The sequence below is a fragment of the Chaetomium fimeti genome, assembly GCF_033439085.1.
Source record: "Chaetomium fimeti strain CBS 168.71 chromosome Unknown B0H64scaffold_10, whole genome shotgun sequence".
Lineage (NCBI taxonomy): Eukaryota > Fungi > Ascomycota > Sordariomycetes > Sordariales > Chaetomiaceae > Chaetomium > Chaetomium fimeti.
Genome location: NW_026944338.1, coordinates 635,620 through 651,986, shown reverse-complemented (window position 1 = coordinate 651,986; position 16,367 = coordinate 635,620). Strand labels below are relative to the sequence as shown.

At 53.4% G+C, this 16,367-nt stretch overlaps 5 protein-coding genes across 5 annotated transcripts; 3 read left to right on the top strand and 2 right to left on the bottom strand.

Annotated features, from left to right (window-relative positions):
• Nucleotides 1-6,163: 6,163 nt before the first annotated feature.
• On the top strand, nt 6,164-8,674 carry B0H64DRAFT_450996 (beta-lactamase superfamily domain-containing protein). Its single transcript, XM_062807148.1, has one exon. The coding sequence runs from the start codon at nt 6,575-6,577 to the stop codon at nt 8,198-8,200; it is 1,626 nt and encodes a 541-aa protein (XP_062654845.1). The 5' UTR covers nt 6,164-6,574; the 3' UTR covers nt 8,201-8,674.
• Nucleotide 8,675: 1 nt separating this feature from the next.
• Nucleotides 8,676-9,502, top strand: B0H64DRAFT_46095 (uncharacterized protein). The gene is made up of 2 exons (XM_062807482.1): nt 8,676-9,102; nt 9,190-9,502. The coding sequence occupies exons 1-2, from the start codon at nt 8,844-8,846 to the stop codon at nt 9,360-9,362; spliced, it is 432 nt and encodes a 143-aa protein (XP_062654844.1). The 5' UTR covers nt 8,676-8,843; the 3' UTR covers nt 9,363-9,502.
• A 1,161-nt stretch (nt 9,503-10,663) lies between these two features.
• Nucleotides 10,664-11,756, bottom strand: B0H64DRAFT_410362 (uncharacterized protein). The gene has a single exon (XM_062804787.1). The coding sequence runs from the start codon at nt 11,663-11,665 to the stop codon at nt 10,913-10,915; it is 753 nt and encodes a 250-aa protein (XP_062654843.1). The 5' UTR covers nt 11,666-11,756; the 3' UTR covers nt 10,664-10,912.
• A 797-nt stretch (nt 11,757-12,553) lies between these two features.
• B0H64DRAFT_367396 (uncharacterized protein) lies at nt 12,554-13,774 on the bottom strand (the record flags this gene model as incomplete). The annotated part of the gene is made up of 3 exons (XM_062801949.1): nt 13,051-13,774; nt 12,811-12,960; nt 12,554-12,687 (listed from the first exon to the last, which is right to left on the bottom strand). Exons 1-3 carry the CDS (start codon nt 13,664-13,666, stop codon nt 12,554-12,556), a joined length of 900 nt encoding a protein of 299 aa, XP_062654842.1. The 5' UTR covers nt 13,667-13,774.
• A 677-nt stretch (nt 13,775-14,451) lies between these two features.
• B0H64DRAFT_367391 (pectin lyase fold/virulence factor) lies at nt 14,452-15,901 on the top strand (the record flags this gene model as incomplete). The annotated part of the gene is made up of 3 exons (XM_062801948.1): nt 14,452-14,912; nt 14,969-15,061; nt 15,115-15,901. The coding sequence occupies exons 1-3, from the start codon at nt 14,620-14,622 to the stop codon at nt 15,899-15,901; spliced, it is 1,173 nt and encodes a 390-aa protein (XP_062654841.1). The 5' UTR covers nt 14,452-14,619.
• Nucleotides 15,902-16,367: the final 466 nt, after the last annotated feature.

Sequence of the window (16,367 nt, the reverse complement as noted above, 5' to 3'; positions counted from 1 at the left end):
GGGTAGCGGTTCTTCACCGTCTCGTCGTTCAACTGTCGGTAGTCCACACACATCCTGAGTTTCCCATCCTTCTTTGGAACGAAGAGGACTGGGTAGCCCGCTGGAGATGTCGATGGTCTGATGTGTCCTATCTCGAGGTTCTTTTCGAGATAGCTCCTCAACTCTGCATCTTGCTTCTCGTTGGTGTGATACACCTTGAAAAACTTCAACTGGGCTCCTTCCTTGAGTTTGATTTCGTGATCCCAAGGTCCGTGGTCTGGTAGCCCTGCAAGATGTTTTGCCGTGAACGCCGGATGTCCCTTGTAATCGTCTGGGATCTGTCCCGTTTTCGCGTTCTTCGCTGTACCCTCGTAGTACGCGAACTTGTTGTTCCCAGGCTCGATGCTTGCTGCTTCGAGTTCCCTGACTTCTTCTGCTGCCAGCTCGATGCTTGCCGCTTCGAGCTGATTGACCCATTGTTCGTGTTTGAGCATTCCGTGCTCGTCGACTGAGACGACGGCGATGGTTCGTTCCTCCCGTGTCTGCTTCTTTCGTCGTGTGCCGCTTCTTCCGGACTCCAGAGTGCGTGGTTCTGCACTGGCTGCTTCCTGCGGTGGGCCCGTAGAGGGGGTTCGTTCTGACCCGCTGCTCTCCCGTGGCTCCTGTTCTGCGCGTTCTCCCATCGAGTTGGTCGGATGCTCCCGCTGTTCCCGCGGTCGCAGATGGCCATCTCCCTTCCAACTGATGTCTGGGTCGTAATCCTCATGCCATGGGCGTCCGAGAATCATGTCTTTCTCTGGTCCCATGTTCACGATGTCAAATACCACTTGGGTGGTTTTTCCCTCCACCTCGATGTCGAGTGGTTCTGTTTCTCGTCGTACCCATTGCGTGTCGAATGGTCCTTTGACGACGTGTGGTTGCTCCTTGATCCTCCATGGGATTCTGAGTTGATTCACAAATGCGGGCGAGATGAGATCCATCTGCGCTCCTCCATCCACTAACGCGAGGGCTTCGATCTTCCCCCATCGCGCTGTGATCCAGAGCCTGTTGTCTGGCTTGGTGCTTCGTACAGCAGCTACTTCGTGTTCGTCTGCTGGGAGGTCGTTGTAAGGCTTCTGCTTGCGCCAGTTCTTCCTGTACTGCGCAGCCTGTCTTCGTTGTTGTGGAGTTAAAGATTTCCGGGCCCCTCGGAGGGCCCTGAGCCGTTTCCCAAGCTCTCGTGGTGTTTCAAGGCGTCCCTGTCCGCACCTTGGCTTGCGGCGTCAATCGTCTGGTGTTCTTGGAGCCATTGGGCCGCCCATGCCTCAACTGGGCGCCTCTCGTTCCTTCGGGACGCTCTCGTCCTCTGGTGTGGCTTCCTCTGGGATTGCTGTTCCATGTATCCCCAGATTTTCTCGTCGGCGTGTGGTAGGCAGTCTGCGCTTCGGCATTCGTTGACTCCTACGCCCGCCATACAGCGTCGGGGCCAGGCTGCCTTGGGTTTAACCCTCAGCCTGCCCTCGTGAGTGCGTTGGGTGTCCCACAACATGCCTGCGGGAGCGTCGCCGCTGTCGTATACCCATCTGATGGGTAGGGGTTGCATTCCTTTTTCTTCCCTCGTGGGCCAGAAACTGTTGCGAAATTTGTCCTGGAAGTGGTACCGACATTCGTGCGCGATGCACTGGAACCAGGGCAGGTAGATGTGACTTTCTTTTCGTGGGTTCACCCGCTCGTGGTCTTCTGGCAACAACTGGAATCCCTCCGTGTTGTTCTCGCCCCGGAAACCCCACCATTCAAGGTCGGAGGTTTGTCGCCCGGTGCGCACGATGTGCTGATGTCGAGTCCAGTATTCTTCCCAGCTCTGCTGTTTTCTTCCTTTCGCCGCATTCTGTTCCTGTGCGTAGTCGAAAAGTTGCTCGGGGTATCGTACTCCGTTTTCGTATCCTTCCGCCTCTTCGGTGGGTCCATCCCACGGTGTGTGGTGCGGAAGTGCCTGGCGGATGTCGTCCTGCAAGGCCTGTGCCTCTCTTAATGTCTTTTCGACGTGATCCCCGGCCCTGTTGTTGGCCTCGGTGATCTCTTGGACTCGTTCCCTGGCGAAATCGAGTTCCGCGCAAAGTCGTCCGTACTGGTCGTTCCTTCTCTGGAGAAGTTGCTCGAGTTCTTCTTTCTCTCTTGACAACTCCTCGATCCTTTGCCGTTGGCTTAGGACCTTCTGTTGCAGAAAAATGAGGTTCGGGCTGACTCCTCCTTCACCCTCGTGGGTTCGCCATTGCCCGTCCTCTTGCTGAACCAGGGTGATGCCCCAGTCCTCAGCGACTTGTCGGATGTGCCGCGGGGGAGCCAGTTCTCCCTCGTCATCCGTTTCGATGAAAGCGTGATGGGCGGTGTCATTTCCCTCCTGGTGGTTGCTGCTCATCAAGTCTTCTTGATCCGAGTCGGTGAGTTCATCGTCCTGCTCGATGACTCGGTCAATGTCGATTTCGAGGTCGTCCTGCGTGTAGCTGGCGGCTGCGACCTCCAAAAATCGGGTTCTTCTTCCGACCGTGTCTTGGTCGATGGTGGCGGCTTCCTTCCCTGGAACCGGTCTCCACTCTTTCTTGCTGCGGCAGTCACGTTTGAAGTGACCCTTCTTGCCGCAATTGTAGCAAGTGATGCCTGATTTGTCCTTGGCACCATCTCTCTTTCCTGCCCACTGTGCCTGGGCAGCGCTGACGTCCATGGGTCCCGAGTGCGTGCCGTATGACGTGCTCTGGTGCTGGCGTTTCTTTTTGTCGTTGGGCTTGTGGTAGCCTGCGGATCGCTGTACCTCGCTGCCCTTCTTCTGTTGTTTGCGGGCGAACTGTCGGTCGTCAATCTTGACAGCCATGGCGATGTACTCGTCGAGTGTGTCGGGTCGGCTCTCCTTGTAGAGCTCGTCCTTGACCTCCTCCTTCAGCCCTCCGTAGAACAGGTGCATCAGCCCCTCGTCGTCTATCTCTGCCTTCATGGAGTCTTGTCGGAAAATCGTGGCGTAGGCGGTGGCTGACCTAGTCTGCTTCAGCCGTCCTAGCCGTTCCTGGGCGTGCAGCTTCTCGTCCTTGTCACCGAACACCTTCTGAATCTCGTTCTCGAACTCAGAATAGTTCTCGAAGACCTTTTTGGTGAAGGGTTTGTGGATCGCTCCGCCGAGGAAATCACTCAGTGTTCCCGTGAACCACTTGAGGGCCTTGTCCTTGAGTCGGGTGGCGGCGTATCTGGTCTTGGATTCCTCAGTGGCGAACTGGTGCGAGTTGTGGTCGAGATAGTTCCGCATCTCCGTGATCCAACCTGGCAAGGCTTCCTGGTCGCCCCCGTACTTCTCGGGTTGCTCCAATTTGACCTTCGTCTTGGCCGGGTCCTTGGTGTGGACCTCGGTCGCCGCAAGTCGGGCTGCCAATGCCGCGTTGCTGGCCTTGGTCTTCGCAAGCTCTTCTTCAGTTTCGTCGAGTCGTTCGGTGACTCTCTGAAGCGCGGCCGTGATCTGGCCCGGCGTCGGTTGAGTTGCCATGTCGTTTTACCTTCGAACCTGAACTGTAACAGATTAAAGGGAGTTAGCAACGTGTGACGAACCTGTCTCTGGACCCGTCCTGTTAGGGTTCAGTATCGGTCGAAGGTATTCTCTCAAGGGTGCTTAGGTTCGGTGCAGCCAAAGGGTGCACAACAAAGACTTGTCTCAACAGTAGGCTCTCGAGCTTGTAGCGAACTGTAGTTGTGATTGCTAACTGGAGAACTCCCAGAGCTCTCCAGAGCGAGTGACTATATACCTATCTAATTCTTAGGTGCTCAGTCTGCTCAGTTGCTGAGCACACTGAGCACACTGCTCACCCTGCTCAGTCGCTGAGCACACTGAGCACACTGCTCACCCTGCTCAGTCGCTGAGCGCACTGAGCACACTGCTCCTTGGTCATGTTAATGATTGGTCCGGGGCGCCCCGCGCCCCACTCCTGTGCTTCCAGCTCAGTGGCCGTGACATCGTGACACTAGACTACTAGAGCGGAACACTTAATATCCCTATTCGATCTTCATCGCTACTAGCCCCCCCTATAAGCAAAATAACGGCTAAACTAATCAACGAATTTACTTACTAATTTATATATTAATATTTAATAGGTACCTATAATAAATAAATATATATAGTATTAAGTACTGTTAAATGTTGTTTAATTAATAAGGGCTATAGTTTACTAGCGTTGAAGGTATTACTAGAGGTGTTTTTCAATAACTATAGTCTACCGGGCTTCTTAATAGCACTATTAAGAGGGTTAGTTAAAACCTTTTTAAAGGAAGAAGTTAAACTAGCTTCTCTTAACAAAGGTAAATATTAATAGGATTAACCAGTTCAGCCCTCCTTAACTTTATTATCTCCAAGTTATCTATTTAACCCAGATATACTACTTAATATATATTACTCCCTCCATTTAATCCTATATAGCTAACTATATAGCTATCTAAATACCTCCCTACCTAATCTAACTAATATACTTCTAAATAACTTCTTCCTTTCCGATAATAACAATAGCGTTAACGAAGATAGTATTAACAATGAACGCCTCGAAGACGAGATCTCAACGGTATCCGAAGCTTCCGAGTTATAGATTAGTAGTCTAGAAGGAGAGCAATAAGTTTAACAAGAGGGTCTGCAATTCAATATACAGTTAGAGATATAGATTTCTCAATTTACTATACTCAAACTACCGTACCCGTTTCGTTTAGCTCCTACAGCTATTTAATATATAGTTCAATATAATTAATAAAACTATCTCCAATCTAACTACTCTCTCTAAACGCTAGCGAAGCCATTCGGTAATGCCTATATAGCATACCCTTCCTACTACCCACTTCGTTGACTATTTAATAGAGGAACTCCTTAAACTATGCTTCCATTGAATCGTTGCTACTAAAGGATCTATATTCGCATCGGATATATACCTTAATATTATAGAAAAACACTTCGATAGGATTAAAGTTAGGGGAATATAGTAGAAGATACCAGATCAATACACTATACTCCTTCACCAATTCGTAGATATATACATTATAATACTATAAAGCGTTATCTATTACTAAGATACTATTTAGGCCGGGGAATAGGTTTATCTTCGGTAATACACCTAGTCGAAGCTACTCAACGAAGCTGTCTTAATCGGTATATCCCTTAAAGATTAAGATATCGAGTATTCCATCTATAAAGATCGCCAGAAGGATATAGAAGCACTTACTACAATCTATTAATATATTTATATATAATACAACGCCTTTTCATACCTACCCGGTATAACGTATCCCATTATACCTATCCATCCCGGATTTATTGTAAAATATAAATATCTCGGCTATAAACTGTACAACCTTCTATAACTAGTTAAGATAGAGTAGTTCGCTATATTAAGATAGGTAGTATATAAGTTTCTTATTAGTCCAACCCACTTATTTAAATCTCTTCTTAATCGTTATATCACTAATAAATATTTAAAACTCTTTAATTAAGAAGACTTATATTTCGTTAATAAATAAGTCCAACTTCGTTTCAAAATATTCTATTAACTTCTATATATAGTTATATTAGTTTTAAAAGGCATCTCCCAAAGCAAATTTAGAGGCAGGCGCAAACCTCTAACACCTATAGTACCAATATAACTACGTTGAAGCAGCTGTTCGTTTAATAGAATACCTCCCCAGATATCTTATATCGTTGTTTCAACCTCTAATAATAGTATAGTAAGCATCTAACTACACTAGCGATATCAACGGCCGGCTCACCGGCATCAAGCATCAGTTAGATAATAGTACGTTAATCGCAGCTGAGATACCAGACCATCTTAGGGGCATACACACACGGGCACTAATTTCCATTTAAAAAAACAGATATAATAATAAAAAGATTAAGATCAATCGCTACAGCAATGTAAATTGCTTCAATTGCGGCCTGTTGTAGGCGTTTGATAGCGCCGTCTACGGATTCTTACCGCCTGGGTGCGCGCCTGTAAAAATTAGCGGCGGTGTGCCACGCGCGCGCGCACGCCAAGACGTCCAGGCGTTTGCACGACACAGCCCCTGCGCCTCGCCTCGAACCGCCCGCCGCGGTTGGCTTGGGCGGCGCAGTCGGCTTGGCAGACCTCTCAGCGGCGGGGAGTTCACGACTCTTCGATGTTTCCGGGAACAGTTCTTTTCCATTTAAATCACAAAATGATTAGATTATCCCCATTCATTGAAACAAGGAGGTACCTAACTTGGAGATTTGGAAGGTAGCTACCTACCTAGGGTAGCTGAGCAGAGCTGAAGCCCCTCAGACAGTATATTTGTGGCGTCCGAACATCATACCCGTTCGTGGAGGATACCCACTTATTGCCTTCGAGGGGTGCCGGCTTTATCGAGGGGAAGTTTTGAAGTCGTCCGTTGCTTACGGGGCAAGGTTTGCAAAGCCACGAAATCACGACGAGGATACGTCTTGACAGATGGGAAAGGCCACGTAACTCAATTTGAAGCTCATTATAACAACTTTGCTGAGATTCTCATCATCGCTTTCAAACGCCAACTGAACCCCCCGCAACACACCCGATCCCTTCTTCGGAGCCCGGACCAACCCGGCGTAGCCATGCTAGCCATCAGCAACATAACGACTTCCAACTCTACAGTTGAACCCCCTGAACACCATGTTATTCCGGTGAACCCCGCCCTGGCTCCCTCCGGGTGGGCCTCATATCTCCCGTCATGGGGACCTTCTCCCGGGCGCACTCGTCCCTCTGTGACCAACGGCAAAATCGCAGGCTTCCGAAACCCCTGGCCGTCATGGCATAGACCGACCCTCGCAGAGAAGTATGCCAGCTTCCAGTGGGGAGAGGACAATGATGGATGCGCCGAACTCGCCGCATCGCATCTCACCAACAGCCCGGCGCTGGATAGACCACCACATAAGAGCAAACTGCCCAACTTCGTCGACCCGAAAGGCTGGCCAAACTCCCTCGGTGCCAAAGCGGCCCGGTTGCTGCGGATAGAAGGCCCCGACTTCTCGTTTCCCGAGGGCAGCAAGGCCAAGGCAACCTGGTTAGGCCACGCCGGTGTTCTGGTCCAGTTACCTTCGCTGGATCCCCAGAATGGCCGACCTGTGCGCTGTGTGTTCGACCCAATCTTCTCCGATCGCTGCTCGCCCCTGGGCTCCTTCGCAGGGCCGATCCGCTCCTACCCACCACCGTGCAAGGCAGAAGACCTCCCTGCCATCGACGTGGTATGCATCAGCCACAACCACTTCGACCACATGGACCAAACCTCCCTCATGTCCATCTGGCGCCATAGCCGAAACTCGGTCCGCTTCTTCGTGCCCCTCGGGAACAAGCGCCTCCTCCTAGAATGGGGCATCCCCGACGACCGCATCACCGAGATGGACTGGTGGGACTCGGTCCAACTCACCCTCCCGTCCACACCCCGCAGCCCCGACAACGCCCGAACACTCACCATTCACTGCACCCCCGCCCAGCACAACAGCTTCCGCGGCACCAACGATGCCAACACAACCCTCTGGTCCAGCTGGCTGCTCGAATCCCACACCCCCCACCACCAAACCACCACAGACACCACCACCACCACCACCCCCACCCCATACCGCGTCTTCTTCGCCGGCGACACAGGCTACCAATTCCACCCCTCCCCCCACTGGCCCCCCTCCCCCGCCAATCCCACCCCTCAACCCCCTTCCGACTCTGATTCTGAATTCCCACCATGCCCAGCCTTCGCGCAAATCCGCGCCCGCCTCGGCCCGCCCAACCTGCTGCTGCTCCCCGTCTCGGTCGGCGCCACCTTCGCCTACCTGCGCAGCTTCGTGCCGCTGCCGGACTGGCTGAGCCCGTTTCCCAGACATAGCGCGGGCGTGACGGGGGCGAATCATATGCCGCCTTGGGATGCGGTGAGGGTGGTAAGGGTTATGGCTGGGATGGAAGCTGAGGCGGGTGGGGATGGGGACGGTGAGGAGGGTAGAGGAGAAGATGGAGAAAGGGGGGATGGTGTGGTTGCTCTGGCGATGCATTGGGGAACGTTTGTGCCGGACCCGGCTGATGTGTTGAGGACGCTGGGCGCGCTGGAGTGGGCTTGTACGCAGCAGGGGGTGAAATTTTCGAGGGGGTTGGGGGAGGGGAGGTCGGTGGATGGCGATGCTAGTGGTGCCGTCTTGGGGAAGGGGCGGCCGGTGTTTGTGGCGGTCAATCATGGTGGGAGCGTTTGTCTTTAAGTGTGGCGGGTTTCTCCTGCGCCAAGGTCCCTGTCGAGGATCCATGGTTGATCTGATGGTCTGATAAAGCAGTGTTACCAACAGAGGGATATGTTTAGCGCCGCAGTTTGTTGCACCACGCTTTCGATGGACGAGCGATCCCGCTACGGTCCGAGTCGACAACTAACAATAACAAACCCGACACGTACGGCGTCATCCTAAAGGTCTGATGTGCCTGGGGGTTTGGTCATTTTTGATTGGATTTGGTATCCGACGGACCACAAAGGGACACCTCTGTTTTGAACCAATGCTGCAACAAACGAATAGCGAGACCGGGCCAAAACGCTGTTGGGCAGTGTTCAGACAGGGGGTTCAACGATATTGGGCAAATTCCCTGATGTTAGAGGTCGCACAGCGGGTTGTGCCGTGCAGCCTAGTAGTAGGCCTCACTGCCTCGATAAGACCGTTTGCTTCGGCTGGCTGAAATTTGTTTTCCTTTTCTTTCCAACCATCTCGATCTCTTTCCACCTCCTCGTCGGATTTTATCCCTTTAAAGCCAAGCCCTCGGCCAAACTCAACACTCTCTTTTTCTCTTCCGAGTCAACACCCACACTCCACTTACAGCCAGCCGAAACAAGCTACTTCCCACCGCCAACCACACAAAATGGATATCGCCCGCTCCATCGCTGCCCCAGCTGCCCCAGCTGCCCTACGACTTGCCGAACAAGCAATCGCCCCAGGTCTAGCGAACGCAGCGGCCGTCGGCGCAGCCACAGCCGCCTACAAGTTGGCGTCCGCCAACCCAGCCGCCGTCGCCTGTGGTGTTGTGGCCGTGGGCGGTTTGGCCATCGTCGCCGCACCAGCTGTCATCACGAGCCCCGTGCTAGCCGTCGCCGGCTTTACCCCGGTTGGTCCTGCTGCCGGTACGTTCTCCCCATTTGCTACTTGGCTTGGGTTGGTACTTGGCTTGGGGATGCGGGGCTGACAGGTAGGTATCATCCTCGTCTCAGGAACAATCGCGGCAACCGTTCAGACTGCAAACGTTGCAGCTGGAGGTGTCTTTGCTACCATGCAAAGTGCCGCCATGGGGGGATACGGCGTTGCGGTGGTTGCTGGCGTTGGTCAGGTAGTTGGAGGTGTGGTTGCCGCTGTGGGAGGTGCTGGAGCTGCAGCTCTTGCGTAAAAGAACTGAGAACTGAGGGCGGGCTTTGTAAACCGGGAATGGGGAAGGGATAGAGAGGGTGTTTGTATTATCCCGAACAGTGCGCTGAGAACAATAAAGCTGTTACAGTGGGCTCATGGATCCGTGATGTTCACAAAAAGAACAACCCAGGCTCTGTACTTACTTAATGTGTCCTGCTCGGCTTCAGACCTTCCGAGCCTTCGTTCCTGACCGACGACACCTCTTCTTCCTACCCAAGAGACCACCAAACCACCAACAAACCGTTAACATGGTTCTCTTGCTGTTCGACTTCCCAAACGAGCTCCTCTTGGAGATCATCTCCTATCTTCACTCAGCGGTCGACCTGCTCGCAACCATTCGCACGTCACGGCGCCTATGGGAATTGTTTCAGAGAGCTGGCCTTTCCATCGTTCAGGAGCGACTTGGCAAGATCGACTTTGGCGAAGGGACAGTCGAAATGTGCGCGGCCGTTACTAGCCTCCGGTTGGCTTGGCTTCGCTGTGACAAACACGAAGATGGCTGCTATAATGGGAGTCCATGTGTGCGCAAGCTATACGAGAGTTTCCTCCGCCGAGATGTGAAGCCGCTTCTGAGGCACGAAATCCTCCCATTTCTACATCTCATGGATGCCACGGATCATATGATCACCTTGCATCTTACCCAGCAGGTCAAGAGAGCTTGGAAAATAGAGGATTGCTGCCCCAAGAGGAGGCCACTCCTTGCCTATAGGCTTCCTTGCGTCATACATCATACATCAGCACAAGACTTCGTCGCCCAGGCTCGCTGCCACTTCTTCTTTTTCGATCTGTTCTACCGCACACACTTTGCCCAGGGCAGCGTGGTTCCGGCCACCGCCGCGCTTGAAACGATCAAAAAAGCGGCGAACGATTCCCACGACAGGTACTCGGTCCTTCCACTGGACCTTCCACCAAAAGCACCGGAATTGGAGCAACTTCTTTACAGGTTCATGACCTGCGTCGGTCTTCGATATTACCCTAACAGTAATAGTACTCTAGCACGCCCTCCGAGACCGGCTCCCGAGCCTTTGGTCGAACCAATATTGTATTTGAAGTTATTATTACCCCCTGCTGGACCAGCCCAGTAAGCTACCTATCGACCCTCGAACGTTCGGCCGTGGGTTTCGCGCTGAGGGAACAAAAACACGAATCCTCCGCATGCTAGGCAATAGATACGATGGGTAAAAATTGGGCCACCGGCCATGCTCTGAAGGGCAAAGTTTTACTTGATTCGCCACCCTTCCCTCGGACAATGGAGGAGCAACTTGAACGAGATCCGGTTGATGTGATGGGATGTGGTAGTAATGAGATTGTATCTAAGCATTGGATTGTGATACAGATGTGTAGTAAATACGCAAACCCTGAAAAACGCTGTCCAACTCCAGTAACATTAATATGACAAAGTACCGGCGACCAAATTTAACCATCGAAAGCAACCTTGTCTCGCAAGAAGAATAGCAGTGTAGTCATTTCCTGGACCTGTTTGTCCAACCGACCTTCCGATACCAACCCAAGCTTCACCCACATGCAACCTCACTCACTCCGGGCCGGCTTATTGGGGCAAGTGCACCACTCCACATGCCGCCACGTCCGCCGACACATGCTCATCCTCGGGTCATCCTCCGCGGCCAAGACCCCGTCATCCGACTCCCGGTGGTCCAGATACTCCCCAAAGATCTGCTGGATCATCTTCCTGCGCCAGGCGCGGTCGACGCTGAGCCAGGTGTCCCGGGTCAGCTCCAGCCCGTCGTGCACGATCGTCGTGTCGAAGCTGACCGCGTCGCACCCGAAATAGAACAGCTCCATGTACGAGATCCACGAGAACCACCAGCTCTCCGGCGGCGCGGCCCCCAGGTCGAGGATCGTGAGCTTCTCCAGGGAGAGGTCCGCACGCAGAAAGGGCCGGCTGTAGCCGCGCTCGAAGTGTCCCCCGCCTCGGGTCTCGAGGACTAGCTGCCGTATCGACGGGATGTGGCTGAAGCCCTCGAGCTGGTGGTCCACGAGGTGGATGGTGTCGACGTCAAAGTTGACCCAGCAGTACTTGGGCGGTGTTTGGGAGTAGGGGAAGGGCCGGAGAAAGGCTTTGGTGTAGAACCTCTGCATGTCGCATCGCGACTCAGCGCAGGCGGCAAGGACAGGCGGTGGCGGTGACCATTCTACTTGGCATTGCTGGTCGTCGTGCAATCTGCCGAAGACGACCTCGCGCGGATCGATGGCCATCTCCCAGATCTGCTGCCGTAATTCGAGAGGCAGGCGCATGAAGGGGCAAAACTTGGGGTTGGCCATGGTGAGCGCGGGTCTGCACGGGAATCGCGTTATGATGCTCTCAAGCGAAAGGGGGCAGGTCTGAGACAAACAAGGTTAGAATGGGTTCAAGAACAACCAACCGGTCCAAGAGGGAGGAGGGTGGGGCTTTGACTGTAATATGTAATAACCGGAGTGCCCCTCATTTGGATTGGTGTTGAGCTTACCGGGGTCGGCGGCACTTCAGTTGGACATGTATGTACTTCGTACTGTGTACCCGGTGGCTGGTAATGAAACCCCATGCACCGTTGGTTGCACCCAGGGCAAACACGGTAGTAGACTTCCGCTGCGTGGAACTTCACACCCGATCATCGTCATCTCTTCCCGTCGTAGCAAGTGGCTCCAGCCTTCTCGGTGATCGAATCACGCATCAGATGCTATTCCTTTTACACAACTGAGACACGAGGCAGCTACCTAACGCGGTAACAAAGGCTAGGGAGGTAGGCTCTAAAACGGGATGACAAGACTGTTCTAAGTGCCGGTAACAACAGTAACCCAGCTCATACCCGCACTGTCCAAGATCGAGAAGTTCTATATACAACAAGGTAGATAGCTATACCTTTACTAAGAACACCTCAGTGCTCACTATGCTCAATCGCGAACGGAGAAGAGGGAAGACAAGGTTGAAAAGGTGAGGGATACGAAGGACGGGGGGGAGAAGCAAAGGAATGTAGAAGCAGTAAAGTGATGTCTCCTGGTTGAATAATGTTAAGACTTCCAGGTTCTTATGTGCGATCTTAGTCAACATGACAACAATTTCCTACTGGAGGCCAGACGCTGCATCTTCAAGTTGTTCTCTAGAGTTTACTTACGTGGCCAAGAGCCCAGGGCCACTGAGGCCACTGAAACAAAATATGTACAGGTTACAGCTTATAGGCCATACCTTGACTTGAGATTCCTCCACCAGTCCCTCATCATCCAGAAATCAAACTCGGTAATCACACTGGAAGATCCAGCCAGCATGATGAAGTTGGTAAGTCCTGTGGGAGTCCAGTCGTAAAAGTCTGCGGTTGGATGATCAGTTAATATGTTACAAGTGTTGAAGACCCGTGTAGTGGAATACACCCGAGGATCGTCAAGGGGAAATGTAACTGTGGAGTTGGGGAGTGGACAAGGATCGAACTAACCATCAAGAGCAAACGTATGACCGATCTCGTGAAGAAGGATATGAATGGAATCAGCGTTGAGATTGTCCATGAAATAGGAGCGGCCGATTCTTTGGCCCCAATCTCCGCCTGCGCCCCCCTCGAAACCTTCAGTGAGCCAGAGTGATTGGTCTATTGATTTTTAGTCCCGTCGTTAGCTCGAACACATGTGCAAGTTCAAGGGAAGGATTAGACCCCCGTGACACGATGTCTGGGACTCACCATAGTGTCTAGCAGCACCGCCGGGGCAAGATGCATAGTTCCCATCTTGGTGAAAGAAGCGTCCACAACGAGGATCGCATTCTGGGATTCCCTCTGCGTCCTTCGTGGTATACACATCAATCCCACTCGTGTCACCTTGCAGCAAGCTCGTGCTGCTGACCGCCCATCCGACCACTTTGACAGGCACGGACGAGTACGGGAACCCCTCGAAGCCTACGAGCTTGTCCATCCACTTCTTGACGGACTGCTGCAAGGCCGCCTCAACATCGGCGCGTTGGGCAGCAGTGACGGGCTGTGAGCTCTCCCAGCGGACGCAGAAATTGAGATAGCCTTCGTTGGCCATTATCTGGTCGTAACCGTAGTTCTTGAAGCCGAGTGGGTCGCTGTATGTCGACATTTGGTGGTCCCATACCTCTTGAAGAGGCGTCACAAGGTTTGAGGGTGGGCTCCATGAACTTTGACGCTTGGATAAGGATGTTGCCGCTTCAAGATGTCCTGCTGCGTCGGGATGTTCATCGAAACGGCACACGTTGGTCGCGATCGGAAGCGGGACTGGATTGGCGGATACGTGAAGCACTCCTGCCAACGAAGCGAGGGCGAATACCGGGTTCTTCATGGTGGCGAGTACGGTGAAGGGTTGACTGGCTGACTCTGCCGGGAAGAAGTGGGAACTCCAAGTGTTTTGTACCAGTCGTTCTGATGCTCAAGAAACACCAGCCGTCGCTAGCCAGGTCCGGCTGAAAACACGGAAAGGAGGCAGAGGTTCGCGCACATGGTACATATACTGCTAATGCCTGGTATGCTTTGTTGGCGTTGGGGTGGGAGACTTTGGGATGGAAGGTATCAGGGATTCTTTCGATACGCGGAGAGTGCACACACCCTGGCCATCTGCCCACGGTTGATTCGTGGACGTGGACGATGTTTGTTTCGAAGAAGAAATTTGACCGGTTTCATCGCCGTACACAGTAAAAGACCATCAATCAACTCCACAGTGTGGAGAGTGTATGCCTTGGCTAGCCTCCTTGGTCAATTCCTGGGTAACGAGAATGAAACCTCGGGATATCAGTTGACGAGCTCCAACCCCGAGGATCCTATAATACACAGCAGGTACATACATACCCAAGCCATCGAACGGTCCCAATGCTCACATTCACACGGGAACGAACCCCACGCTCCGGGCAGCGGCCAGCCCTTGTTGAAAAAAACAGTCAAAGATTTTGGGGCAGCCGTTGGCGGCCGTTACAGAGCTTCGCCGGGGTGGCCTGGCGAATGGCGGAGCACCTGCTTCCGGGGTGATCCAGTCCACCACTCGGAGATCTTCGCCAGGTTCCGGGGGTCCAACCTAATTGGGAACATTCTTGCCTCTTCCGCCGCCTCGTGTAGGGCGTGTGGAAAACAAGCGGCGGAATCGACCTTCATTCGGTGATTCGGTATGTGGAATAACGAAGTACGGGTCAACTACCTTAGATAGGGTAAGCTATAAATCCCCAATTCCTTGCAATGATACCGGCAACTCGGGAATGGTGTTCTGCGCTGGAATTATAACCTACTTGTTTCACTCTTAACAATATGCGAGTTTCTCAGACCTTGGGCGTTGCCCTTAGTGTCCTGAGCAGCGCTACAGCCAAGGACCTCTACGTCTCCCCAACAGGCAAAGGCTCAGGGACACTTGAAAACCCCTACGGATCTATCCAGTCGGCCGTCGACGCCGCTGCCGCTGGCGACACTATTTTCCTTCGAGAAGGCACATATGCACCGTCCGCCAACATTCAGGTCGGTAAGAGCGGAAGCAGGACAGCTCCCATCTCAGTCCGCCCCTACCAGAATGAGAAGGTGATTATCGATGGGGATAACATGCCTGGGTAAGTGCGCGTGCGCCACGAGCAGAGATAGCTGAGCGCATTCTGACACACACCAGAACCCCCAAGGAGCTCGACGAATCACTGCCCAATCCCGAGCGAGGAATCTTCCATATCCAAGACGCCGAATACTGGGCCTTCTACAACCTCGAGTATGACAAAACCTGGCCCCTGGCAGTTTCAGCCGCTCACACTATGACGATAGGTTGATTAACGGGCCCTATGGAATCTACGCCCGTGATGCCTCTCACAACTACTACGAGGGGCTCTCGACGCACGACAACTACGAGACAGGCTTCCAACTCGAAGGGGCCTCCTCCAACAACACAGTCGTGAACCTCGACTCGTACCGCAACCGGGATCCCCGCAAGAACGGCGAGAGCGCCGACGGGTTCGCCTGCAAGAGCGGCTCGGGCGAGGGCAACGTGCTCCGCAACGCCCGGCTCTGGGACAACGTCGACGACGGCCTCGACCTGTTCATGTTCGGCTCCCCCGTCGTCATGGAGGAGGTCTACGCCTGGGGCAACGGCTACAACCGGTGGGGGTTCACCCCCTTCGAGGGCGACGGCAACGGTTTCAAGCTCGGCATCACCGACAACCCGCCCGCCAACCACGTCGTCCGCAACTGCATGGCCTTTGCCAACTACAAGAAGGGCTTCATCGACAACGGCAACCCGGGCTCGCTGACGTTCGAGCGCAACACGGCGTGGAACAACGGGGACGTGGGCTTCAACATGCGCAGCTCGTCGTCTGTCCTACGGGGAAACATCGCCGTGTCCAACGTCGGCAGCGCGCAGGTCAGTCTCATCGACGACGTCTCTGCGTCGGGCAACTCCTGGCAGTCGGGCTCCTGGTCCAACAGCTCGTTCGCGAGCACGGATCCCGCCACGCTCGAGGGCGCCCGTGGTTCGAATGGCAAGGTCCAGCCGAGCGACTTTCTGCTGCCGACATCGGGCGATGCCATTGGGGCGACCACGCAAGAAGAGGTCTGAGGTAGTCAAGAGGAGGAGTTTGAAGCGATGGGGCCGGATGATGTCAAGGAGCTGACGAATGGATGGGACGTCCAGATCGTTCCGGAGAAGGTGGAGGGGGTGGTGCCGAAGGGGTGGTGGGTTGTTGTGCAGTATAGGTAGCTACCCAGGGGAGGTAGGTGTGCGGTGAACGGTCAGACTCAGAGGCTGTTACTCAAACACACGTCGTCCAAGCGCCGATACCAAACTTCTCGGCAGAAAGGGGTCGAATCCCCAAATGCCCTAATGGAGACGACGTACGGCTACTAGACCGTCGCGGCCCAAAGGAATGCGCAAATAGTTGGCTGCAATGCTCCGCGAAGATGAGCCCAATAATTAGCCCGTGCCCGCTTCAAACAGCAAGAATCACTGAATCGGTCGTTATCGTAATCGGGCCCGTTTCCCATAGTGGCATTTGTGTCGTCTGAGACGAGCTCTTGCTGTTATC